General features: G+C 42.6%; 1 protein-coding gene across 1 annotated transcript in view; it reads right to left on the bottom strand.

Annotated features, from left to right (window-relative positions):
- Nucleotides 1-26,421, bottom strand: part of PCP4 (Purkinje cell protein 4) — a 63,945-nt gene that overhangs the window by 32,509 nt on the left and 5,015 nt on the right. Inside the window, exon 2 of the mRNA XM_032175231.2 lies at nt 548-599. Within this exon, the coding sequence (XP_032031122.1) occupies nt 548-599 (52 nt within the window). The remainder of the gene's footprint in view (nt 1-547; nt 600-26,421) is intronic.

Raw genomic sequence — 26,421 nt, forward strand, 5'->3', positions numbered from 1 at the left:
CGTGGTTGAGATGGGCCCATGAAGAGGCAGGATGCAATGTTCCTGTCACTGCTATCGTTTTTATTTGCTGGTGAATCACTGCAGTGACATTCACTGACTCAGCACCTTCCAACGGACCAGCACCGCATCCTGTGTGCTCCGGAGGGCTGAAGCAAGTTTTAAAACATCATTTCAGAAGTTGTGTACTTCACAGTTTTCAAATCACTTATCTCATTTGATCTCATTTTATCCTCACAACAACTTGGATGATTCTCGCCCACCCTAATGAAGAATGCAGAGAACTAGATTTGCATTGTAATTACCATGTTGCCCAAAATGGGAGTCCTCCTATGGAAGGGAAACTTCTTATCATGGCATTTAGCTAGCTCAGTTTTCTTCGTAAAACCAGACCTCAGTGCTCACTGTGAATTGCTAAAATCTTCTGTAAGCTAAAGCACAGACACATATAGTAAGCTGATTGGGATGGGATGTATGATCCGCACCTGCTGCGTACCCAGGGCTGCAGATGGCAAAAGAGAAAGAACTTGGACTATTCATGTCCTCTTACCATTTTCACCAGATGTCTTGTCTTTTCCATTGGTTGCCCCAGCACCTTGTCGCTAAAGGCAAAAAAATAAAAGAAAAAAGAAATTGTTATCAGATATACTCGGCATTACTTTTGTCTCTTTTATTGTTCCAAACATCTCTTGCATTATATCAAGTTCTATGTTACTTTAGCTCAGATGGCTAAAACACTGTGCTAGTGAGAGTAGGAATGGATCTACCAAGAAAGGATGTACTGAAGCTGCACAGACCAACCCCCTCATCCACATCCACTGCTGCCCCTCATCCACATCCACTGCTCTAGGAATGCAGGTCACCAGTAACAAGAGAAACCAGGAGGGAGATCAAGCACAACTTCACTGCAAATATGAAGGCAACAGCCAAGGTTCTGTATCAGCTACAAGATCAGCATTGTTACTTTTGTTAATGATGGTCATTAGGCTGCTGTATTTTCATTCCAGTCACCATGTCCAATGTCTTTTTTTTTTTTTTTTTTTTTTTTGAGACGGAGTCTGGCTCTGTCGCCCAGGCTGGAGTGCAGTGGTGCAATCTTGGCTCATGGCAACCTCCGCCCTCCAGGTTCACACCATTCTCCTGCTTCAGCCTCCCAAGTGGCTGGGACTACAGGCGCCCACGACTACATCCGGCTAATTTTTTGTATTTTTAGTAGAGACGGGTTTCACCGTGTTAGCCAGGATGGTCTCGATCTCCTGACCTCGTAATCCATCTGCCTCAGCCTCCCAAAGTGCTGGGATTACAGGTGTGAGCCACCGTGCCCGGCCCAATGTCTTCTTTTTAAATAAATTTTAATCAACTAAGAAACTCTTATGTTTCCTCCTACTTATAAACTATTTTTTCTGCCATTGTTTATACCTAGCCTTTGCATTTTCATTTTACCAGGTTAACTAGAAGTATGAAGTCTTTTAAGGTTAGACTTAACTCTTTGGGCAAGATTCTCTGGGTGTGAAGTCTGGGGAGCCGCGTGAAATGCACCACACATGTAAACAGAAAGGGTGTTTCCTCAAAGCTTAACGTGATTCTAGTTGATGGAGAGAGAAGCATTTTGTCAATCCCATTTTTTGGTTGTTATCAAAAAGGATGCTTTGAGTTGAAAAGGACTGAAAAGCTTATAAAGTCTCTAACTTTTTTTTTTTTTGAGACAGTCTCGCTCTCTCCCAGGCTGGAGTGCAGTGGCAGGATCTCGGCTCACTGCAACCTCCGCCTCCCAGGTTCAAGCTATTCTCCTACCTCAGCCCACAGAGTAGCTGGGATTACAGGCACGTGCCACCACCCCCGGCTAATTTTTGTGTTTTTTGTAGAGATGGGGTTTCACCATGTTGGCCAGGCTGGTCTTGAACTCCTGACCCCATGATCCACCCGCTTCAGCCTCCCAAAGTGCTGGGATTACAGGCATGAGCCACCATGCCTGGCCAAGTCTCTAACTTTCAGATGAAGAAAATGAGGGAGGTAGGGAGCATGACTTGCCCCAGATCATGCAGCTAATGAGTGGCAGAGTCAAGACTGGAGCCTGGACTTCCTTGACCTCAGGAATTGCTACTGTGACGCCACTATCTGAATGGGATCCTAGAAAAAAGCAGCAGAGTGCCGAACAAGGAGAAAACCATGATAGGTGACTAAGGGATAAGGTACCGTCAAAATTCATATTTGGGTCCAGGTCTTTAGCTTAAAAACAATATCAGAAAAATAACAATCAGCTCCCTTTGACATTCAACATTGTCATAAGAAATTCTCAGGTCATTTGTCAACCCTTAATTAATGGTAAATGGGTCATCTGGGAAAACCTTGCTTTCAGAGTCTGAGAAGTATAAGTAAATAGAGTAAATGATCCAGATTTATATTAACAAAGTGAACCATCCTCGTGTGTGCTTATTGCGTTATGCAGACAATAACCCAAAAAAGAAGCAAAGTAAAGCTTCCCACTTGTTACCAATACCATTCACCTTCCATCTGAGTCAATGTGAAATGATTTAAATCAGGTAAACCATTTCTTAAATATAGTAGATTTGCAAGTAAAAATGCCTGCTTCTTTTTGTCTGTCCTTATGTTGATGCCTCCTCTTTTTAAACACAAGGCTCGTACGTTTGCTGCACCGGGTGGAAATCTGACTACTACTGAATTGGACAAAATCCGAGATGGAACAGCCGCCTCAGGTGATTAAACTCTGGCATTCAAATCCAGTATCTTTCCCTGCATAATTCATAGATGGCTCAAATAAAAGAAAATTTCACGGAATAAAAGAACAGTGTTTTAGAGTAGAATAAAGTCAAATTAAATGGAAGGCAAGTGCAAAATAGGTGCATGCTCAACCCCACTGTCTTTAAATGCCTTAAACATGGATGCCTTTCAAATGTCATGAATACCTTGTTCCATAAAAGATCACTTTTTAGAAACCAGAGGAAAACCAAAATGAAGTGTGCACAGGGGATAAAAGGAGTCATTTTTTCGGGATTTCTAAGATGGGGTTTTTATGTCAGGTTCTATTTAATGGAGACACAAGGTGATTTATGTCATAGGAGAAGGTGTCTCGCATCAAAAAACAATCCCGACAAAAAAGAACTCGTTATTCAAAGTATCTCATTTCAGAATTCTTTGAGACCTTTTGACATTTTCAATGGAGGTCTGAGGGCAGAGGGGGAATTCTCCAAGAGCTACCCTATTCCCAGGGTCTGGTCTTTACAATGCCAGGCAGTTGCAGTTTCACTGAACTTATAGTGGAGAGAGTCTACACCAGGCTGGGTGTCGGGTAATCATGGCTCATGCTGATGGGGCCAGGCTTCAAGGGCGCTCAAGCATCATCAACTCATTGAGTTCTGACAGCATCCCTGATGGGGTAGATGCCCTTAGTGTCCTCATCAGCCTCACTTTACCAATTATATCCTGAGGCACAGAGAGGAATTTGCTCAAGCCCACAAAGTGGGGAAGGGGCAGAGGCAGAATTCAGCCCCCAAGAAGCTGGCTCTGGAGCCCTTCCTTTTAGCCACTGTACTTAAGCATCTCTCAGTACTGTGTGCAGCATCCCTCCTGAGGGCCTCTATCAGCGGGTGGGGAGTTAGGCGGCAGTAAGATTTGAGTTTGAAGGTAAATGTGACTTAATTAACACCACAGGCTGGAGTTTTAAGAACACTTGGCTTTTAGGAATAAGCAGAGTCAAACAACAGCCAAGGGCTCAATTCCAGAAATGCTATCAGATCTTTGTTAATGTTTAAATAACGTAAGCACCCAGAGCTAGGCTCTACTAAAATAAATAGCAGATGGATGTGTGGATGGATAGATCAATGGATGGGTAGATGAACGGATAGGTGGATGAATGGGTGGATGGATGGATGGATGGATGGATGGATGGATGGATGGATGGATGAATGGATGGATGGTTGGACCTAAGGATGGATGAGTGGGTGGATGGATGGGTGGGTGGATGGATGAATGGGTGGGTGGATGAATGGATGGATGGATGGATGGATGGATAGATGAACAGATGAGTAGATAAATGGGTAGATGGATGGGTAGATGGATGGATGGTCAAATGAACAGACAGATGGAGGTAGCTCATTCTCTAAGCAACCAAGGAAAAGATTCTTTTTCATGAGGTGATAGAAGTTAGCGTCTTCGTGAAGAGGCTGCCTTTTCTCTCCATTCCACTCTCATCCCCAAATAGGAGAAGATGTGATCCCTTATCTCTGTTCTAAATGAGCTCCAACTACAAGTTCATCATCCTAAGAACATATGTTGCCCACTAAACACAAGTAGTCATAGTTCAAAAGTATTATTATAATTGAACTAATAAATGAAATCAAGTATTCAAGAAACAGGGCACAATAAATTGGCTTCAGAGCAAACCCTGATATGAGATTCTGGAATCCTGAGCTCTTTCTTAGGAATTTCAGAAATGATTCAATGGTATCATGAATACCACCAATGTGTCATTCGGTTTAGATATCAATATAGCTTAATATGTTAGGTTATGCAGAAGGCAGTACAAGTTCTCCCTAAACAAATATGCATAGCCACAATGACCAACTTAATGCAGGTGTAGAAAATATGCTATTAGAATTATCTAGAGAACTACAGACTAGAGTATTTGAGAGCTTCATGAATATGCATTCAGATATCTGCGAATTTGTCAGCAGATATCTTCTTTGATGTTTTCCAAGGGATCTAGAGAGTGAGTCAGTTATGACTGCTAAGAAGAGCATGGGTTGATACATGTGGGATTTCGCTTATTTTTTCTTCTGGGGAAGGGGGTAGTAGGGTGGTAGTAGAGGAAAAAGTCAGCATCAACTTCAACCACAGCAAAACCAGATCCATTAGATTGTCTAATAATTCCACTCCCAGGAGAATGCCACCATGAGTCTTGCAGTCTATGTCACAATACTCAGCTCAGATGTTCTCATTCTTCTCCTGATCATGTCCAGCCGGACACCCACCCTAACGACTTCTCTTTCATAAAATGCTCCTGTTTGGGACCCCCTGCAACACCTTGTCCCCATGCAGACATGGCATCTTCCTGGATGCTTACCGAAGAGTCTAGAAGAAGGACACCCCCTTCCTCCTTCAACCACCTGAAATCAGCGTCCCTGGTGCTCAAGCCAGCTCTGTGTCTATCTACATCATCAGAGACACTGGCCCTCCCTCTTTAAACATGTTAGAGCAATGTCCCTATTGTTATCTCCAGAGACCTCCACAAAAGACAGGTGGCCCTCTGTGAGACAGTGTATTCCACTTGGATTGACCTTCACGATCACAAATAGTAACACCACTTGGCTCTTTCAAACAAAAGACACATTTCCCTCACAATGACTTCCTTCAATATTGTCCTTATTTCACCATTAGAACATGCTACATACCCATCTAAAGTTCAACACAAGAATTTAAAATCACAGCCTGCATCCTTGGCCCTGTGCCAGGCAGGTGGTGCGTGTGCTGGGACTCCGTGGAGGGGCCACAGGAGGATCCAGGGAGGCAGATGACACGCTCTGGGTTCTTAAACACGTGCCAAGCAACTCACACAGCTTCAGAAAGCGAGGTTTCCATTCTTGGCAGTGTTCATGAATAAAAGTAGAGCGCTTCAGAATTTAATAAAACCCCAATTAAAGGGAACCTAAATAACAAATGGGTGTATGAAGATCCTTGTGCCTCTAAATGTTTCCTCTGATAATCTCATACGTGCCCGGTATCCATAAAAAGGCAGGAGAGGTGTTTAAAGGTACAATTTTTTGAGGTAAATTTTCCTGAGAGTTCTGTTGCACCAAGATCTGCAGGAAAGTAGTGAAGAATATCTATTAGTCTGGGTTTCCCAGAAAACAGAGCATGAGGCAGATGCCAGTTGCGCTACGGTTTTATTAGAGAAGGCAGTGCCAGAAGTGAAAGAGAGAGGATGGGAAGGTGGGGAGTGGAGAGGCAGCTGCTATGAGGATTCTTCATCAGACTGGCCATTGAGAGGTATAACCAAATGCTGATCCTCCCAGCCCCGGAGGGTAACCATCCTTCTACCCTCTATGTCTATGAGTTCAATTGTTTTGATTTTTAGACCTGACAAGTAAGTAAGAATACACAATGTTTGTCTTTCTGTAACTGGCTTATTTCCCTTAACATAATAATCTCCAGTTCCATCCATGTTGTTGCAGATGACTAGATCTCACTCTTTTTTATGGCTGAATAGGGGAGGTGGGGATGGTTAATAGGTACAAAAAATAGTTAGAATAAATAAGACCTACTATTTGATAGCACAACAGGGAGATGGTAGTCAATAATAACTATACATTTTAAAACAACTTAAAAGAGTGTAACTGAATTGTTTGTAACTCAAAGGATACATGTTAAGGGAATGCATACCCCATTCTCCATGATGTATTTATTTCACATTGCATGCCTATATCAAAATGTCTCATGTCCCCTATAAATATATACACCTACTATATACCCACAAAAATTAAAGTTTAAAAAAAGTTTTAAAACACAAAATTCTAACTGCTGATCTTGCAGTGTGGCCCCTGAGAGCTGTGTGAACTGTGTCTGAGAACAGAGGCTCTAGGGAGAAGACTAAAGAGTTATCCACCATGGGGCGGAGGATTACCCAGATGCCGAGGCAAGAGACTGAAGGCACAAACTGTTTCAGTATACTAAAGAAAATCGTTAGAATAAGAATAGTCATAATACAAACTAGATATAGAGATGATCATGAACAATTATCAATCATTATTATAAACATTATTAATCATTAGCTTTTAATATTACTCTTTGTTGCATTACTAATGTAACCTAGGAATAACCGGCGGACATAGGGTGAGGTGCTGACGGGACATTGTGAGAAGTGACCTAGAAGGCAAGAGGTGAGCCTTCTGTCACGCCCGCATAACGGCCGCTTGAGGGCTCCTTGATCGAGCGGTAACACCAGTGTCTGGGAAGGTACCCGTTACTTAGCAGACCGCAAAAGGGGGTCTCCTTTCCTTGGAGGAGTCAGGGAATGCTCTGCTCCACCAGCTTCTTGTGGAAGGCTGGATATTATCCAGGCCTGTCCGCAGTCATCTGGAGGCCTAAACCACTCCCTGTGGTGCTGTGCTTCAATGGTCACGCTCCTTGTCCACTTTCATGTTCCTCCCGTACTCCTGGTTCCTCTTTGAAGTTCATAGTAGATAGCAGTAGAAGAAATAGTGAAAGTCTTAGAGTCTTTGATCTTTCTTATAAGTGCAGAGAAGAAAACGCTGACCTATGCTGCCTTCTCTCTCTGCTTCGGCTACCTAAAAGGGAAGGGCCCCCTATCCTGTAATCACGTGACTTGCTTCACCTTGTCAATCACTTAGAAGATTCACCCTCCTTACCCTGCCCCCTTGTCTTGTATGCAATAAATAACAGCGAGCCCAGCCGTTTGGGGCCACTACCGGTCTCTGCGTCTTGATGGTAGTGGTCCCCCAGGCCCAGCTGTTTTCTCTTGATCTCTTTGTCTTATGCCTTTATTTATTACAATCTCTCGTCTCCACACATGGGGAGAACACCCACTAAGCCCCGTAGGGCTGGACCCTACACCACCAGCTGCCGTCTCTCGTTGATCCAAGGTGCTCCACAGAGCACCAATTCCCCATGCATCTGGACCATGCAAAGTCTTGCACCTGGCATCTGCCTGGGTTGATGAGGAAGCCCCAAGGCAAGGGGTGGAGGTGGAGGTGATTGATGTGGGCAGGAGATGACATGCTGTTACTGTGCAACTGCCTGAAGTCTGCAGAGCCCACGCTGAGTCAGCCACCCACGGGGGTCCTCAGAGAGGGCCTAGTGACACATGAGAGGTGTCTGACTCAGCACACAGACATGGCTGGGTGACTATTTTTTTTCACTAAGTTGCAAAATCACAAACAATCCCTTCATATTCAATACCCTGCTAGTTGAACGGACCACATCAAGTTCCACGTGAATAGTTGGCCTTGGATCCATTTCTGTCTGTACTTTGAGCTTAGAATGGACATAAAGATATGTCTGACCATATGTATGCTACAGTTAGGAGCTGTGCAACATCATTAATACCTAGGTCTTCAGCTCAGGGCTTGAATAGAAAATGTGCTGGCATCCTGAACATCACGAACAGTCCCACAAACAAATTCCTTTGAAAACAAAAAACTCGATGACTTCTCAGTCTACTATTCTTCCTTGTGAAATCCATTACAAAAATCACAGTGTTTTTGAAATAGCCACCACTGGGTAAAGCAAGCAAGGCATTTCCCCTGGGCACAAAATTTAAGAGGGCTCCAAGAAACTCAGTAATCAAAATAAATCATATGTTAATGCAATATTTTTCAAATAAAAAGTACTGCAAAACGTCATGATGAACAAAATATTAAAATTTTGTCCAGGCACAGCGGCTCGCACCTGTAATCCCAGCACTTTGGGAGGCCGAGGTGGGTGGATCACCTGAGGTCAGGAGTTTGAGACCAGCCTGGCCAACATGGTGAAACCCCGTCTCTACTAAAAATAAAAATTAAAAAAAAAAAAAATGAGCTGGGTGGGGTGGCAAATGCCTGTAATCCCAGCCACTCTGGAGGCTGGGGCAGGAGAATCGCTTGAACCTGGGAGGCAGAGGTTGCACTGAGCCAAGGTCATGCCACTGCACTCCAGCCTGGGCAACAAGAGTGAGGCTGTCTCAAAATAAATAAATAAATAGATAAATAAATATTAAAATTTGAAATAGACAGGATTGGAATGACTGATATTTCCTTCTGCCTTGGGCTTCAGTGTGGCTCAACCCAACTCTAGTCACCATGTCTCCCTGAAGTAAGGAAAAGATTGGAGAAACCCAGTAATTCCAAGCTTTCAGAAAATTATTCTAATACAGTCATTGAAACCTTTTCATTGTATCATGGGCCATGCCTGGGCCTGAAGGACTCCTGTGGTTGTTTCGACAGTGTTTATTATACGACTTCTGGAATGCTGCAGTGGAAGTCCTCGCTTCCACCCTTTGTTGTCCATACCCATAAAATCAGTGTGCATCAGTAAGAAGCCAACTCACCCAAACCTGTTTTATCATTCATCATAACCCAGAACACGAGACAGATCACGCCTATTTGGGAAATAATTCAGCCCAGTACACTTTGTTCCATCTTTAGGATAAAATACAAGTTCCCATTAAAAGACACTTATTTTTCATTCCAGAGATTGAGGAATATGAAATGCGAAGTGAATTCCAGCTGGTTAAATTTGGGGTCCAAATTGCAGTCTAATAATTTTTTTCTGAATGTATGCCTCTAGCATTTAAGTGGGTAAATCTGTATTCACTTGGTTTGAGGCCGGGCGGGGTGGCTCACGCCTGTAATCCCAGCACTTTGGGAGGCCGAGGCAGGCAGATCACGAGGTCAGGAGATAGAGACCATCCTGGCTAACACGGTGAAACCCCGTCTCTACTAAAAATACAAAAAATTAGCCAGGCGTGGTGGCAGGCGGCTGTAGTCCCAGCTACTCGGGAGGCTGAGGCAGGAGAATGGCGTGAAACCGGGAGGCGGAGCTTGCAGTGAGCCGAGATCGTGCCACTGCACTCCAGCCTGGGTGACAAAGCGAGACTCCGTCTCAAAAAAAAAAAAAAAAAGAACTTGGTTTGATATTTAATTTGGTGAGATATGGTTGGAGGGGGGGGGGGGGGGTGGTGGTTCACCACTTTTGAAGACCCCTAAGGGTTAGGGAATAAGGAGGCTTCTGAAGCCATCAGGGCCCAGGTCATCCCCAAATTTCTTAGGGTGCCATACACCCCTCCCTTTCTTTCCCATCTCCCCAGTAGACTTGCCTATGTGGCCACCAAATACTCGGAAGAGCTTTATTCATGAATCTGGCTTTGGCAACACTAGAAAGAGAGAGAGAGTCCTCATGCAGCCAGATCCATAGGGGACAAGGGACAACTGGACCCACAGAGGCCCCTGGCTCACAGAGGCGTTCCCTCTCAGCCCCGTGATCAAGCCACGCAGGGATGGAAGTGAAATGGGCTCCTCCCAGTCCTGCTGTCAGCCTCTCACGGCTACTGCACAGGAAAACTTCTCTAGTTAAAGGACTATGGTGTCTCCCAGGCTAAGAAGCAAAGGCTACTTTTTTAAGTGAAACGTGGAAATTAGGTACATTTACCAATGTGCAAAGCTGTCAGGAGAAAAAGTCACGGGTACAGGGTCAGACAGGTACCCAGACTCAGCCAGGTCAGGGGACCAACTCCTGAACTGTTTGTTTTTGCCTTTGCTGAGCCAGGTCCTGGGCTAGACCCGAGGGTCCCAAGCAGAAGGGACCCACTGCTCCCACTTTGGTGGCTCACAGCCTGGAGGGCCAGGCAGAGAATAAAGCAACCATCTCAGCATGGAGGGGAGGAGCTGAGACCCAAGAATGATTGACATCAGGGGCAGTGGGGGAGTCCCCTAACTCACACCGCTGTCAGCTCTTGAGGGAGGTGTGCCAACCACTGACTGTCCCCACCAGCTGCGTATCACTGGAGAAATTCCTCATTGAAGTCTCAGTCCCTCCCTGCCGAAGAAAAATGATAATCCATGCCTCCTACTGGCCACATCTAAGGAACCAGGACCCAGCAGCCATGCTCTCCCCACCTATTCATCAATGACAGCGTTTACCACAAGAGCCGTTGTTGAGTGATGTTAAATGGGTGGTTTATCTCTATGAAAAGAAAGGAAGTATTTGTTCCTAAGTCTTCTTTAAAATTTTGCCCCCTGTTCCCAACATCTGACTTCTGTTGGCCCCTGTCTACCACGAAGTTGCTGAGATTCTGCAAAGGAAGGAAGTAATAAATCCATCTCGTTCTCATGGTGGCTTGAAAGCTCTTGTTAGCAAGTGCTACTTAACACCTTCTATCCCCCGGTGATGTGTCTTCTCTTAAGTTATTTTTCTCCACAGTGCTGTCTTATTTTTGTGCTGTAGCAATCCTGATATCAACACTTCTAATGGTTTCAGGGTTTTTAGTTACCCTGGAATGGCAGCATCTCGACAAGCAGTTCCCTAGATGGATAATAAAAAAGGGGAAAAACACAAATCCGCATATCTTTGGTATATAGTGCACATGGGGACCATGAAGTTTCAGATATTGCATATTCCTCGCACAATTAATACCCCACACAGCAGAGACACAAAATGCAGGACTGCCTCCAGTCACCCCAGTAAGCCCTTCTAAGGGTTTCTTGTCTGCTTTCTCTGAATCACCATGTTTATAAAGAAACAAAAAGGCCTGTTACTATGGTATTATATTTAATGTTATTTTGACAAAGGCTAATCAGGCTCTTAGATGATCCATCTTTAAATGAACAAGAAACAAAGCCACAGGGATTGCACAGTGAAATGGCATCAACAGCCGGGCAGGTAAGCAAGTAGCTGACGACTGCTTGAGGCCACCTCGATCACTAAGCAAATGAATTCTCAGGAACACTGAAGACCTATCATTAAAGGCAACTTCGAAATCAAAGTTGCTGAATTTGTCTGAAGAGCAGAAGAGACTTTTATGCCTACATTTTGTGATAGAGACAGAAAAGATTTAAATTCTCGCCAGTGATATTTTTCAGTCATCTATAATTCTCCTAATAACATTCCAAAAATTGAGCATTAATTTAATCCCTAAAGGTGTAGAAATTCATGTCAAAAGAAAACTTCAGCTAGAAGGTTTTTTTTTAAAAAAAAAAAAGTTGGTTAAAAAAAAGTGATGGGATTTTCAATGACAAATGCATTAACCTTTCTAATTCCTCCTCTCTTCTTTCATTCTCACCTCTGGAAGACCCAAAGGCTGAAATTCTGCCTCAAATACTATTCTATTCCTATCATTTTTTTTCTTGACCTTTATGGTAAGAGAATTAATTAGCATCACTGCAGTTTAGGCAAAACATTTATAAACGTACCATCATTTTCAGGTATCCATGATTTATTTTATTGGAATTAATTTTGTACTTTTTTTCACAGCTATATTTTTAAAATTCGCATTTTCTACTTTAAAAAAAATCTTCTTTATGCCAATTTTCATGTTGAAGAACACTGTTTTCTATTTGCAAAAGTAGGATATGGCCGTTGTGAAATTTTGGGAACATAAATGTGCAAGGAAAAATGCAAAAAGCCACCTACAATTCAACTAATCAGAGTTAATCCATGTTAATACTTCAGAATATTTTCTTTCCGTCTTCTTATAGGTGGACATATATATACTCTCTCTTTTATAAAACCAACCACATGCCATATATATAATTTCATAAAGGTATACATTTATGTATATATATACAACATATATATGTATACATTATATATGTATACATATATATGTATATATATATATACACAACTTATATATACAACTTAAAGAACAGTTGCTATTTAATGACTTCTGTGTGGACTCTTCTAATTTCACAGATTTCACAGTGAAATGTCCTGCCCACACTGTCGAATTCATTTGGAACTCCCCCTGACTTTTCAAATCCTACATATTTCATACCTGCCAATAAAGCCACTTGTTTATTCAACTTGGCTCAACAAAGACTCATGGTGATGACTTGTGTGTTGCTGTCAGTTTCCTGAAATTAATATCATAGAAGGTTCTGAATGGTCCTTGACATTAGGCAGAGCTACTACCACTTTTGCAGTGTGGTGGGCTGAATTGGGACCTCCACTCACAATTCACATGAGGAAGACCTAAACCCCAAGTACCCCACAGTGTCATCCTATTGAAAGATAACATCTTTGCAATCGAGTAAAGAAGAGCTCATTGGAATGGGCTCTAATCAAATAGGACTGTGTCCTTATTAAAAGGGACAATTTGAACACAGACGTGCGGAGGGAAGACAGTGTGGACACACAGGGAGAAGACAGCATCTACAAGCCCAGGAGAGGGGCCTGGAGCAGATCCTCCCTCACGGCGCTCAGAAGGAACCAACCCAGCAGACACCATGATTGTAAACTTCTGGTCTCCAGAGCTATAAGAGAATACATTTCTGTTGTTTAAGCTGCCCGCAGACTAATTAGTACATTCAGACAGCAACATAGGAAAGAACAGACTCATCCACAGGGGCTGATAGAAGGACGCTCAGGAAAGAAAGCCGGGCACAGGCCTGGCTCTGCAGGCTCTGAGGCCTGTCCTGGCATCCTTTCCCAGGGGAGGGAGAGGGTGCCTGGCTTTGGGGGATGCCCAGAGCACAGGGGAGGGCATCTCCTTCAGCGCAGCTTGGGTGTGTGCCCTCTGCAGGGGGGTGTGACCCCGCAGGCATGGGCTGAATTCTCTCCTGAACCCCAAACCACATGGAGGTAGGACACTCCCTGGGCTAGAAAGAAGAGATGCGTCCTCCCTCAACCACATGCCCGGAACTGTTTCTCCAGCCCCAAGCCAGAGGTTTCCCCAGCTGCCAGCGTGATGTCCTTCTCAGCTGCCTTGTGAGGGCAGCGCCTGGCAGAGGGGCGAGCTGTGGTCAGAGCAGAGGGAGGGCAGCTGGGAGCTCCGCTGGGCCTCAGGCTCGTTGCTTCTTAGCAACCGACACCTCCCACAGCCCTGGCTCCCCCGGGGACTACATGGTTGAATAGCCCCCTGGAGCAGGAGCAGGTGGCACTTGCTGAGTGTCAGTTTGAGAAGGAGCAGGACAGAAACCCATTTAAAGGCTCTGGCCGGGGCTGCTGTTCAGAATCACAAGCGCTGCCATTCATCGAATGCCCTCCCTGCAGTCAGAGACCCCGGCATAACTTACAAAGACCAGGAACACAGGTCACTCTGGTGTCATTTTGTTACTTTTCTATACTTCTGCTCTTCATTATAAAGTAACATTTATAAACTGTTGCACTATGAGATTTAATTGACTTAAAAGCCGATATGATCATACTATTCTCAAAACAGTGTAAATACCTTGCATCGTAATTGGGCTTATTTTTATTTAAGGTGTGCCGGTGAAGCATGTGGGCTCTAGGGCCAAGGGTAGAAAGACAGGACTGACCATAAGCACACAAAGAAACTGTTCAGGTGATAGAATAATCGCTCTCTCTCTCTGTCTCTCTCTTTTTTTTTTTTTTAAGACGGAGTCTCCTCTGTCACCCAGCCTGGGAGTGCAGTGGCATGATCTCCGCTCACTGCAACCTCTGCCTCCTTGGGTTCAAGCGATTGTCCTGTCTCAGCCTCCCGAGTAGCTGGGATTACAGGCACATGCCACCACACCCGGCTAACTTTTGTATTTTTAGTAGAGACAAGGTTTTGCCATGTTGGCCAGGCTGGTCTCGAACTCCTGACCTCAGGTGACCTGCCTGCCTCAGCCTCCCAAAGTGCTGGGATTACAGGTATGAGCCACCATGCCTGGCCAGAATAGTCTATCTCTCAATTATAAGACTGCATATGTGTCAGCTGGGTGCGGTGGCTCACTCCTGTGATCCCAGCACTTTGGGAGTCCAACATAGGCGGATCACCTGAGGTCGGGAGTTTGAGAACAGCCTGACCAACATGGTGAAACCCCGTCTCTACTAAAAATACAAAATTAGCTGGGTGTGGTGGTGCATGCCTGTAATCCCAGCTACTTGGGAGGCTGAGGCAGGAGAATTGCTTGAACCTGGGAGGCGGAGGTTGCAGTGAGCCAAGATCACACCATTGCACTCCAGCCTGGGCAACAAAAGAGAAATTCCACCTCAAAAAAAAAAAAGACTGCATCTCTGTCAAAACTCATCGAATATACAACTAAAAGGTGTAGATTTTACCACATGTAAATTACACCTTAATAAATTTAACCTCAAAAATAAGTGTGCTGGAATCCGACTACGCAAGTAATCCCAGCCCTGGCCCCAAGCAGCTGTGTGGCCCAGTTCAGGTCACACTTAACTTCTCTGAGCCTCAGTGTCTGTTTTTATTAAATGAGAATAACAATATACCCACCTCATTATCGTGTGAAACTAAATGAGATAAAAACGCTCACATTGCATGGATTTGGTCTCTAAGAAAAATCAGAGAGCAAAATAATGGTAAAACAGGCTTAAGAAGAGATTTTTCTCCTTTTTTTCATTGTATTCAACTTGCAATATAGTAAAGGTAATGAAAACAGTGCATTGAGCTCACAGTTAAAACACTGGGAGTAAATATGGCTGAATCATCACAAATAAATGATTCCGCTCCTCAAAGCCTCAGCTTCTTTATCTGACCAGTTTCTTTTTCACGGTGAATTAAAATAAAATAGAATACAGAAAATATGTACCTCACATGGATGTTAAGAGACTCCAAAGAATACTAATATTTGTGTCATTTTTCTCATGAAGGATGCAGGCTCTACCTGTGTTATGAAGTTGTTAATTTCAGCTGAAGTTTCCTGGATCTCTGATTCTGACGGATGCATTTCGTGTGTTTCGTACAAATCACAGCTCATATTTTTTTCTAGAAAGGGAAGATACAGGAGGAGGGTACACTGATGACAAAGAAGAAATGTGGATGGAAGTCCGGGAGAACTCAGTGGCCCTGTTACAAGGTGTGTGCATCTGCTCCAATCAGCAGCCTCTCCCCAACCCAAAGGTTGGATCAAAGGGCCCAGGAATCAACATACAAGCACCTCCATTTATCCCAGCTACAGCCAAATTCACCTGCAAGCCCCCCAACCCCACCAAGCCACCCTTGGAAACCCCATGGATCTGTAGGGTGCTAGGACAATGCATAAACGTAGGTGTCTACCACCTTCTGCATCTGAACTGCACCCAAAGAAATACTTCTCCATCCAACCCACTTCTTCGATTGCCTTCCTGAATTTGTGTTGAATCCTTAGATTAGTCTCAGAATAAAGGCTGCTGGTATATGAGCCAGATGCTAGCCAGAGCAGCTGCTGTGATTAGAAAAAAAATAACAGTGGGCTCTCGGACAAAGGCAAAGAGACCCAAATGTTTATTACAAGGTTATATTCTCACAGTCTACATAGAAGTTGCCAGATTGAAGTAGTACAGAGAAGAATAGAAGAGATTCGATTTCTCTCCCCATCCCTAGAAGTTATGGCTGACCAGCCTGATGCCAAGAGTAACAGAGGGTAGAAAACTGTCAATGAAAGATCAGTGTAATGACAGAAACTGAGCTGTGCCTGTAACTCAACCATTTAAGGGCAAGTCTTTCTCATACAGATGATTAGGAGAAAAACCAACAGGCAGGGCCAGTCTTCTAGAACTAAATGAAACTGACAATGTAATCATTTCAAGAACACTAAGGATGCCTGCCTGTCCCTCCGAGGATGATATGGTTCTTCTAGCAGTTTTATACTTCAAAGGCTAAGGAAGCTGACATGAGATCAGAAAACCCACATGGGGTCTTCCCGGATTACAGAAACCGGCCACAGAGAAAGACACATCTTTTCTTTGCTTTCAGCAGTAATGACGGCTTTCCATTCCCCCAGTCCTCCCCAGTACAGCCGGTAAAATGCCATGCCAGGTGTACTCAGATAAAAGCCAAAGAATGAACAAAGGCCACAGAATGAAATGCCACAATCACTGGGAGACTCTTCCCTGCCGGTCCCTAAGCAGTCATCCATCCTGAATGATCTCTCACCATGGCCACACTGGCTCTGCCATGGTTGAGCCAAGCATAATGTACCGCTGCACTCAGCATCCTCATCAAGTGAACAAAAAGGTGTGAGAAAGAAAGGACACAGGCCAAACCTACTGTTATCCAAGAGAAGCCCATACTTAGAGCTGAGTGAATAGATGACACCGCTAAGTTTGGCAAAGATGTTTTCCTTTCTTTGCACCAAGGCACAAGGCTCTGTCTGCAAATGCAAGCAGCTATGTTTTTTCAGTCACAGTAACAACAGCTAAACACTTTCATGGAAACAAGCCTACTACGAGGTGACTACTACCTTTATCCCAACTGGATGGAGATAAAACTTGAGACACAGAGAGGCTTAGGAATATGCCCAAGCTTGTTGCAGCTACGTGAGGGGATCAGGGAATGGAATTTGAGTCTAGGCAGATCGACTTGGTAGTCTGAGCACTTGCCATTTAATCTTTCCGGTCTAGAGGGGGAAAGATTGGCTTGGAAGATGGAAAACCTGACCTGGACGCCCCCTTTCTGCCATCAACAATGCAGACATATTATGCCTCAGTCCATCTGGTTGCAGAGTCGGAATCACGTTTCCTGCCCTTTCTTATTTTAAAGCAACATTGTGGAAATGTATGACATCGCACAAGACTCTGCATTTGAAAATAGGTGGGCCATTTTAGGAAAAAGATGGGACAAATGCATTTCACATTGTCAGGGAACTCAATAATGCATCACACAGGTTCCCGTGTGACATACTCAAGAAGAAGAAGTGAGGACCAAAGACTTGATAGAAAAAGACTTGGGACAAAACTGGCCAGTGGATGCTTTCACCTGGATAAACAACCAACACTCGATAAAGACAGTTGGAATCAGAATTCGAGGACATTTGCACACACAGTTTAGCATTTATATGGTCTTTAAACATACACACGTACACATCCGCTGTGATGTCAGAATTGCAGATGTACGTTTCATGCATCTGTGAGGACAGATGCACCGGCACCATGAAAACAGCTCTTGCTTCGTAATTCACTCTGTTTAGGTGTCTCAATGGGTTTTTCATGTGTTTAACTGGCTTCCTAGACCCCCATGCAAACCCTTTTCCTGTGGAGGCTAATGCAACTGTTCCTGCAATGACCTGTTGTGATGAAATGCAGGTGTGTAGTTTATCTGGCACTGTGTGCTGCTAAACATGTTTCTCTAATAGCGAGTGTCCCAAGCTTCAGAAGCTGGAGACTTTCTTTTCTGGTATAATAATAAACAAATAGCCAGGTTTCCCCGCCCCCCCAACATTCAACTAGAACAAAAATAGCTTCAGAAAACAGTAGAAGCCCGAGGTTGTATACTTTTGGAAGAAAAGGAATGTTTTGTCCTAAATCAGCTGCACAGCCCAAGAAGTGGATTGAGACTCAGATTAGAAGACAGGTAAAAGTTGTATGGGCCATTTGATCAGCTGCTCCCTGCAGAAGTGAAAATTCTCTCCCACAAAAAAAAATAAATAAAACACGATCACCACTACCAACAACCAACTCATCTAACAGCTGTGCCTCCTTCATAATAGATATTTGTTCCATATTTTGTTTCAAATTCCTCTGAAATCCAGAAGGATTTAATTGACTGGAAAATAAACCTAATTCCAATTTAAACATTGTTTTCCAGGAACAAGGCACTTACAAATGGCCAAAGCTCACACCACCAAATTACTTCCTATCTGCACATATTGATCCCGGAATTACTAAGGTAGACCTCTTTATTTCCAAAGCCCAGCATACAAAAATGTTTCTTTAATTGAAAAGCCTAGTACATCTGCATTCTGTTCCCTCTGGACATACTCAAGAAGAAGAAGTGAGGACCAAAGACTTGATAGAAAAAGACTTGGGACAAAACTGGCCAGCGGATGCTTTCACCTGGATAAACAACCAGCACTCGATAAAGACAGTTGGAATCAGAATTCGAGGACATTTGCACACAGAGTTTAGCATTTATATGGTCTTTAAACATACACACGTATACACACACACTCACACACACGCACACACATGCACATGCATATGCATATTCCAAATGATTTTGAATCTATTTTATTACTTCATCATCGAAAGAGTCCTCAGCACCAGCCAAGCTGATCCTTGAACACAATAGCTTCCTATTCAAGCATGCTGCTAGGGAGGCTTCCTCCAAACCAATTTGAAAGCTCCCTTGAATTGTGGGGAAAGACCCTCCACCCACTGACCTCCATGGTCAGGCTTGGGCCATTTTGAGAGCTTCCACTTGGACAGGGAATATATATATATATATATCTCCAGACATTGCAAAGATAATGGAATTATGTTTCTTCAGCTCTGCCTCTTTTGTTTTTAATTTGTTCATTAAAAAGCAATTGGGATGCTTCTCATTTTGACCCAGGACTGGCCTCATGGGAGAGTGACCCACGTGGTCCAAGGGGGCCCACTCTCAGAAGGGCCCTGGCTTGGTCTGATATGTTGCTGTCCCATCTTCAAATTCTAATCAATGTTTAACAAGGGGCATCGTATTGATTTTTCATTGGGGCCACAAATTATGTCACTGGTCCTGCCCTACTCCCTGTCACAGGTTCTTATGGATGTCTGAACTCTGAGCTACGTTACCTCAAAAGAGGTTGAAGGCAGAGGGGGCCAGGAGGGAGGGTTACAGAACTGTGATGTGTTTTTAACTGGACTCACTTCTGCCAGTATCTGCCTGACTCTTCAGCCCGTGTCCTTTTCCTTGTTGTAACACTAATGGGGACATTAAGGAGCCAGAGAAGGGGCCTCCGACGCCACTGCTTGTACCTCTGGAGTTACATTTAGCGGCATTTATATTTTGTCGTGTGAAATTCGAAATCCTCATCCAAAATGCAACTGTGGGGGAACTCTCAGAGGAATTTCAGCCAATTCTGGCTCCCAGCAAGAACTCAGGAAAAAGTGATGACATGGAAATTCATAGAATAGTGCCTGAAAAATGAAATGAATCATTTTTAAAGATGGCAAAGAAGGAATCTGGATGAAAAATAACTATGAACTTGAAGGAGGTATTTGGTGGAGGTGCTTGACAAATGGCTACATCTATTTTAAGAAACTTTCTTGGCCGGGCATGGTGGCTTAATGCCTATAATCCCAGCTCTTTGGGAGGCCAAGGCAAGCAGATCACTTGAGGTCAGGAGTTTGAGACCAGCCCAGCCAACGTGGTGAGACCCCATCTCTACTAAAATTACAAAATTAGCTGGGCGGGGTGGCACGCACCTGTAATCCCAGCTACTCAGGAGGCTGAGGCAGGAGAATCACTTGAACCCAGGAGGTGGAGTTCGCAGTGAGCTGAGATAGCGCCATTGCACTCCATCCTGGGCAAAAAGAGTGAAATTCAGTCTCAAAAAAAAAAAAGAAAAAGAAAAGAAAAGAAAATTTTCTTCAAGAAGAGGTAAAATATCCCACATTTCTGAGGCATAGAACATTTCCAGAAATAATATTTGAGGTGTGGCACTGTATTATCTAGGTATTTTGACAGGACTTAAGCATATGTGAGAGCAGAGTTATAAATATAGGGTTGAGCCCATCCCCTGAGCAAACTTCAAAGAGAAGACAGTAATATAATGGTTAAGAAGCCACTAGAAGCTCTGAGATACAGAGTGCAATGATACTCTACCATGAGCAAGCACAGACAGATACTCTCACAAAGGGAAATAACAGACAGACCTAAATCCACGTACACAGTTCTCACAATTGGATCACGTAAATTTTACAACCAACCAATGTGTGCACTTTCAAACATGTAATTGACTGTCCTCATGCAATCTCTTTCCAAGATACAGAAGACTTTTCACTTTTAAAGAAAGATGCAACAAGTCCATAGAGCCCAAATATTCATCGGCGTGGATGAGAAAATGTCCAACATGTTTAAAGCAATTTTTATCACCAGGCAGGAGTTTAGAATTAACTACAGTATCATATTGGACATGTATCTATACAATGAGCTTGAAGATTGCTAAATTCTCACATGGCTCTAAATTGTATGACTTTTAAGATTCACAGAGTGCTATCGTACTGCTATTCTTCAGTCAATGTGTGCTGAGCCCCTACTTCTGTAAGTCCCTGCTGCTTTGGGAAGGTTACCCATTGGCATCTTCTTTCCACTCCTTCCCAGCCCCGAGCAATGGCAAATTAACCCATGCATCCTGGCACTTGCTTTACACAGAGAATAGGCCTGTAGCTCTGCATGGACACCAGAGTAGAGTTAATTTTATGTGATTCTGTCTCCCCCTACAAGTTCTTTAAGGGGTAAGGACCACGTCTTATTGATGCTCCATCAATGTGAGTTCAATGATACAGTGCTGGGAAGATGAAACGGTATAGAAGAAGACATAATCTCTCTCTCTCTCATCACAATCTAGAAGAAAAAAAGAAATGTGACTACAAAATTTGTGATGACTGATTATATATGCAATGGTTTTGGCCATAAAAAGGGCCACCATTTTCTGGACAAATGTTTTCCAAAAATTGTGTATGTTAGGGTTCAGAATGCTCTTTCTCATTCAAACAGAGCACTAGAGAGTAAGCAAGGCATAAAGGTGATTGGTATAACCTCAGAGTCAAGAACACTACCCGGCAAAACAAAAGAAAACCTTGCCAACAAGGGTCTTGTTTCTTTGACTGTTTTGTTTTGTTTTTGTGTTTGTTTTTGTTTTGAGGCAGGATCTGGCTCCGTTGTCCAGGTTGGAGTGCAGTGGCATGATCATGGCTCACTGCAACCCCCACCTCCCAGGCTCAAACCATCCACCCATCTCAGCCTCCTGAGTAGCTGGGACTACAGGAATGCACCACCATACCCGGCTAATTTTTTTTTTTTAATTTTTGGTAGAGACAGGGTTTCGCCATGTTGCCCAGGCTGGTCTCTAACTCCTGGGCTTAACCAATCCTCCCACCTGGGTCTCCCAAAGTGCTGGGATTACAGGAGTGAGCCACCATGCCCAACAAGGGTCTTAATGAAACATTCCACAGGGTAGCATTATTAACATTTCTCAGCTTCTCCATGTGTGATGGGATGGGAGGCTGGGGGTGTCAGGGTGGAAGCTGGAATCCCTAGAAATAGAGTGGAAGACCTGATGAAGAAAAAAATGGCTTTGTCAAGATTTCTGTGGCTATTCTTTTTTTACTCAAGGCTAATAAAAATATTCAGGACAATTTTAATTTAATAAATTACTTGTGCAAACCCTAAGTGGAATTTGGACAGGTTTAAAAGAAATTGGGTTGTATCCAGAAAATGAGAAATGTAATAGGATGGAAAATGTGGAAGGGAAACTTAGGCTTTCTCTCAAGAAGCTCTGTGATTTTGCACAGGATTCGTCGTTGGACACTCAGTCCCCTATTTTAAAATGACTTCTTTGAATGAAATGACAACGATGCCCTTCTCTGATTCCCTGAATTCTAAGTGGAACTATAAAAACGACAGCCTTTCTCAAGGTCAACAGTCCTTAAGCAGGCTGACGTCAACTCAAGGAAGGGCAGAGCCATCATGTTCAGTAGCATAGGTTGTTCACAGCACAACTCCAGGGGGTGCTGTTGGCACAGACCACAGTGTCAATGGCACCTCTGGGGTTGTAAGGTGCTTCACTGTCACAAACACTCATGGTAAAGAAGACTTTAGAATTTCTATTTATATTTGTGTAGGATCTAAGATCAATTTAAAAATTAGGTTTCATTAATAGCTAATATCTGGATTGATACTGACATCATCACTTGGTGGGTAGGAAAGAGTAGCAGTCCCACAATTGGAGATTGTCCCAGACACACTGCCTGTTGACGTGCTCTCAGAATATCATCATGTGATGCATTGCAGTTCCTTATGTTCCATTAAGAGGATTTATAGATTATACAATCTACCTTTAACTAAACTAATCTTCCCACAGTAGGTAAGTGGCTTTTAAAATGTCTTATATAGTCACAGGCCACAACACAGATGAACCTTGAAGACATTATGCTAAGTAAAATAAGCCAGTCACAAAAAGACAAATACTGTATGATTCCACGCATAGGAGGTACCAAAAGTAGTCAAATTGATAGAGGTAAGAAATAGAATGGGTTTGCCAGAGGAGAGGCGCGGGGTAACGGAGAGTGGTTGTTGAATGGGTGCAGAGTCTTGGCTTTGAAAGATGAAAAAGTTCTGTGGATCTGTTTCACAACAGTGTAAATATAATTAATACTGCTGAACTGTACACTTAAAGGTAGTTAAAATAGTAAATCGTATATGTCTTTTATCACAATTGAAAAATTCTGCATTAAATCGTAGACCGAAAATAATACTAACACCAACAGCACAAACACCAAGGAAACAATAGAAGCACTAACTAAACCTTCTATTCTTAGGATGTCTTCATGGGCACCGATACAAGCTTAAAAACCTCAGCCATCAAATTAGACTCAAAAAGAAGTACAGTTACCAAAAAGCCTATCGGAATTGTAGATTTCCTTACCCTTCCTTTAGCGACTAACTCTTACTATATTAGCATATTCGCACGTATACATAATTGTAAAATCAATAAAAATTTGTTGTGTATACATGGTCAAATTTTTTCCCTATTAAGGTACACTATCAAAAACTTCAGAGTATTGATATCCATAATCACTGCAGACACTATTCCATTGTTCTGTTATGGATCTGCAGGAAGATTGAGAAGATAGTTCCCAAAACATTGATATGCTAAAACAGACAGTTGTCGTTAGAGCAATGACAATTGTGGGAAGTCATAGAAGGCAAGAGGATAAAATCACGTCAAGTCGCCCTTATTGTTTTAAGGAGAAGATGCCACTATGGCATAATGGTTTGAAGTTTTGCTTGTTGCTATTTCCACCTAAAACTCTCAGGAAGATGCAGAGGTACGATCTGTAAAGGAAGGCTCCACCCCATCGCCCATCTTGGACATGGGCAGCCTTGTGGCAGCGCCAGTGTCTGTGTGTATGCTGTCACCCCTCAGAGATGAGGAGACCAGCACCCAGGATGCTGTCACACAGCCACACTCAGCTCAAAACTTGACCCGTTCATTGCATCAGCGATTTCTCTGCATAACAACAACAAAAAAAAAACTGTGAGAAAATTTACAATTTGAAAAAGAAAACCCTAAATACAATTAGTCATTCTGCTGGGCGCAAGAAAAAAAAAAAAAGTGATATTTTTCTAACAACTCCTAATGAAACAGTGGCTATTATTTAATAAAGAAATTGCATACAGTAGTTCCCCCTTAACCTTCCTTGGTTTCACTTTCTGAGGTTTTAGTTACCTGCTGTTAACCACGGTCCAAAAATATTCAATGGAAAATCCCAGAAATAAAAAATTCGTAAGTTGCAAATTGCACACTGTACTGAGTAGCGTTATGAAACCGCTTGCTGTCTAAGAACATGAATCATTCATCTGTCCAGCGTATCCACACTGCCTACACTATGTGCCCATAGCCACTTAGTAGCACTTTCAGTTATTATCGGATGGAAAAAGCATAGCATGCATAGGATTCGGTACCATCCACACTTTCAGCCATCCACTGGGCATCTGAAAATAAGGGGGAACTACTGTACGTAAGAATCACAAATTTTAAAGCAGGCGTAACCTTTTAACTAGCTTTTTTTTTAAATACTAGAACTTAACCACCTGATGAATAGATGCTTGTATGGTTTTTTTTTGGTTTTTTTTTTTTAAAAGACCTTGAAAAAAAAGGAAGAAATTATATCATTTCTCCCTCTTGTGTTTTTGTGTTTCCTTGTTATATTTTTACTCTTATTTGATTAAGACACATGTTAATGGGTCTTGTCAACTTCTGAAGTCCTTTTCTCAGAGGTCGTATAAAATTAAATTAACCATTACTTCATTCGATTATTGACCAAACCACAGATGCGGGAACAGATGACTGTGTCTTTTGTCATGCCACTACACCACAGACTTGGATTGTTATACCAGGAATAGCATGATCTCAAGCCAATCTGGATCCCAATTTGCTATCAAATCGTCGTAAATAATATTTAACATTCAAAAGTTGTCTTTCGAACTACGAGGCAGAGGTCTGACTCGTGTATGGCTGGAGACGTTTTAGTCTCATCCAAGTCCAAGACTGTAAAAAGGAGGGCAGAAACCTTGAAGAGAGGGACTCCCCTGCTCCCTATTCTAGCTCCTTTGTGAGGAAAATTGCCTTACTTGAATGGTTGGAACAGTTCACAGCTTTTGCTTCCTTGCCCTTAAATGTTCAATTTGTGGATGATTACCTTCCTGCTTTATGAGTCTAATTTGTCTTCCTTTCATTTATAAAATGGCGAGTTAAGAGTAAAATATAAAATAATGGCATTTAGTGGGTGATTGATTTTTCTACTGGCAATGTCATAAATATGGGCCAAGTGTTTCCCTTCCAGAAATGGAACGAGCAGTAAATTCAGTGAGATTCTGAAGCATAAATTTAGAGCTCTTTGTGAGGCATAAACAATATACAAGCAGACCCATGCCTGGAATGAGTGGCTTATGATAAATTGGTCATGTGGAATGACCCCAACATGAATGTGGCATTTATAGGTTTGAGCCATTCATGACTGTGGCAAGCTTGCTGTTTGTGGCACAAAACAATCCATTATCGAACATTCCCATATCTATACCCCAAAGGCACCTGTGTCAGGTGATTGGAAAATGTTTCCCTATTCATTGTTCATATTGCACCTCATTTGAAAGATGGGAAGAAGAATGGTAAATAGTTTATCCCTGGGGATGATAGGAAAGCAGAGATCCTATCAGATTAATCACACGGGGATATGGATGTGCGATTCAGTTTCGAACTCCCCAAGAAAAGAAATGTGAATCCATCCCTTTTTGCATATAAATTTTCATATATTCCTATTTCAAATATAAATTTACTAAAATATTTAAATATTCAAATATCAATTATTTATTTTAATTAATATTATGAGTATGCTATTAAGAATTAATTTTAGATGATAATTAAACTATTTCCTTGCAATAATATGCAACTTGCTTTCCACGTGCTAGATGTTTGCCTTCAACAATATGCCAGAGTTTACAACTGGGCTGATGGAGATTGGGCACTGGGGCTATATTACTACAGGTCTGCTTAGACTCTCTCTTATTCTCTTCTAATCACAGCCAAATTGGTTTTCTGTTTCAATACAGCAAACCACTTTCCAAGGTATTCACAGGCTCTGCCTCTCTGGCTAGTCTCTTTTGTTTGAATTTCATTGAGATTATCTGAAGTGAGCTAGTCTCAATGGAGACAACATGGAAACACAGGATATTAGAATTCTACGTCCCTTGCTCAGTTCCCATATTTTCCCTGACATTTTCCCAAATGTCAAGAGTTCCTTCTGTTGAGATCCTTCTTATTTTTTCTCATTTTCATTTACTGTCATGAGAGCACTTATGTTGCGTATATAACAATGCACCCACATCCCACATAAAAGGATTTACATGGCAAACACAGGTTTCAAACCAGGAGTAAAGAACAAAAGATGGAATACATCTTTTCCAAATGTATCCACCACAAGCCTCAACATTTAGAAAACAGGGTGCCTGGACTATTGATTATAGCAAGTGATAAATCCACATCCCAAAACTTATTTATTCATTCAGTAACTGGACATTTACCAAGTGCCCAACCAGCAGTCAGACTTGTGAATGACATAAAATTGTCCCTTTTGGGAAGTTCACAGTCTAGGATGCTTCTAATCAATACTATGCAGCCTATGATACTTTAACAGCATGATATTTAATGTTGTGTTTCCTAAAAAATATCATTCAATATAACATAAACCTGTATGCATGCATCCCCTAAAATTCTTCTTTTCTCCCAGTACGAAGACCTTTCTAGAAAGTCATTTTAAATT

The sequence above is a fragment of the Hylobates moloch genome, unplaced genomic scaffold, assembly GCF_009828535.3.
Source record: "Hylobates moloch isolate HMO894 unplaced genomic scaffold, HMol_V3 SCAFFOLD_14, whole genome shotgun sequence".
Lineage (NCBI taxonomy): Eukaryota > Metazoa > Chordata > Mammalia > Primates > Hylobatidae > Hylobates > Hylobates moloch.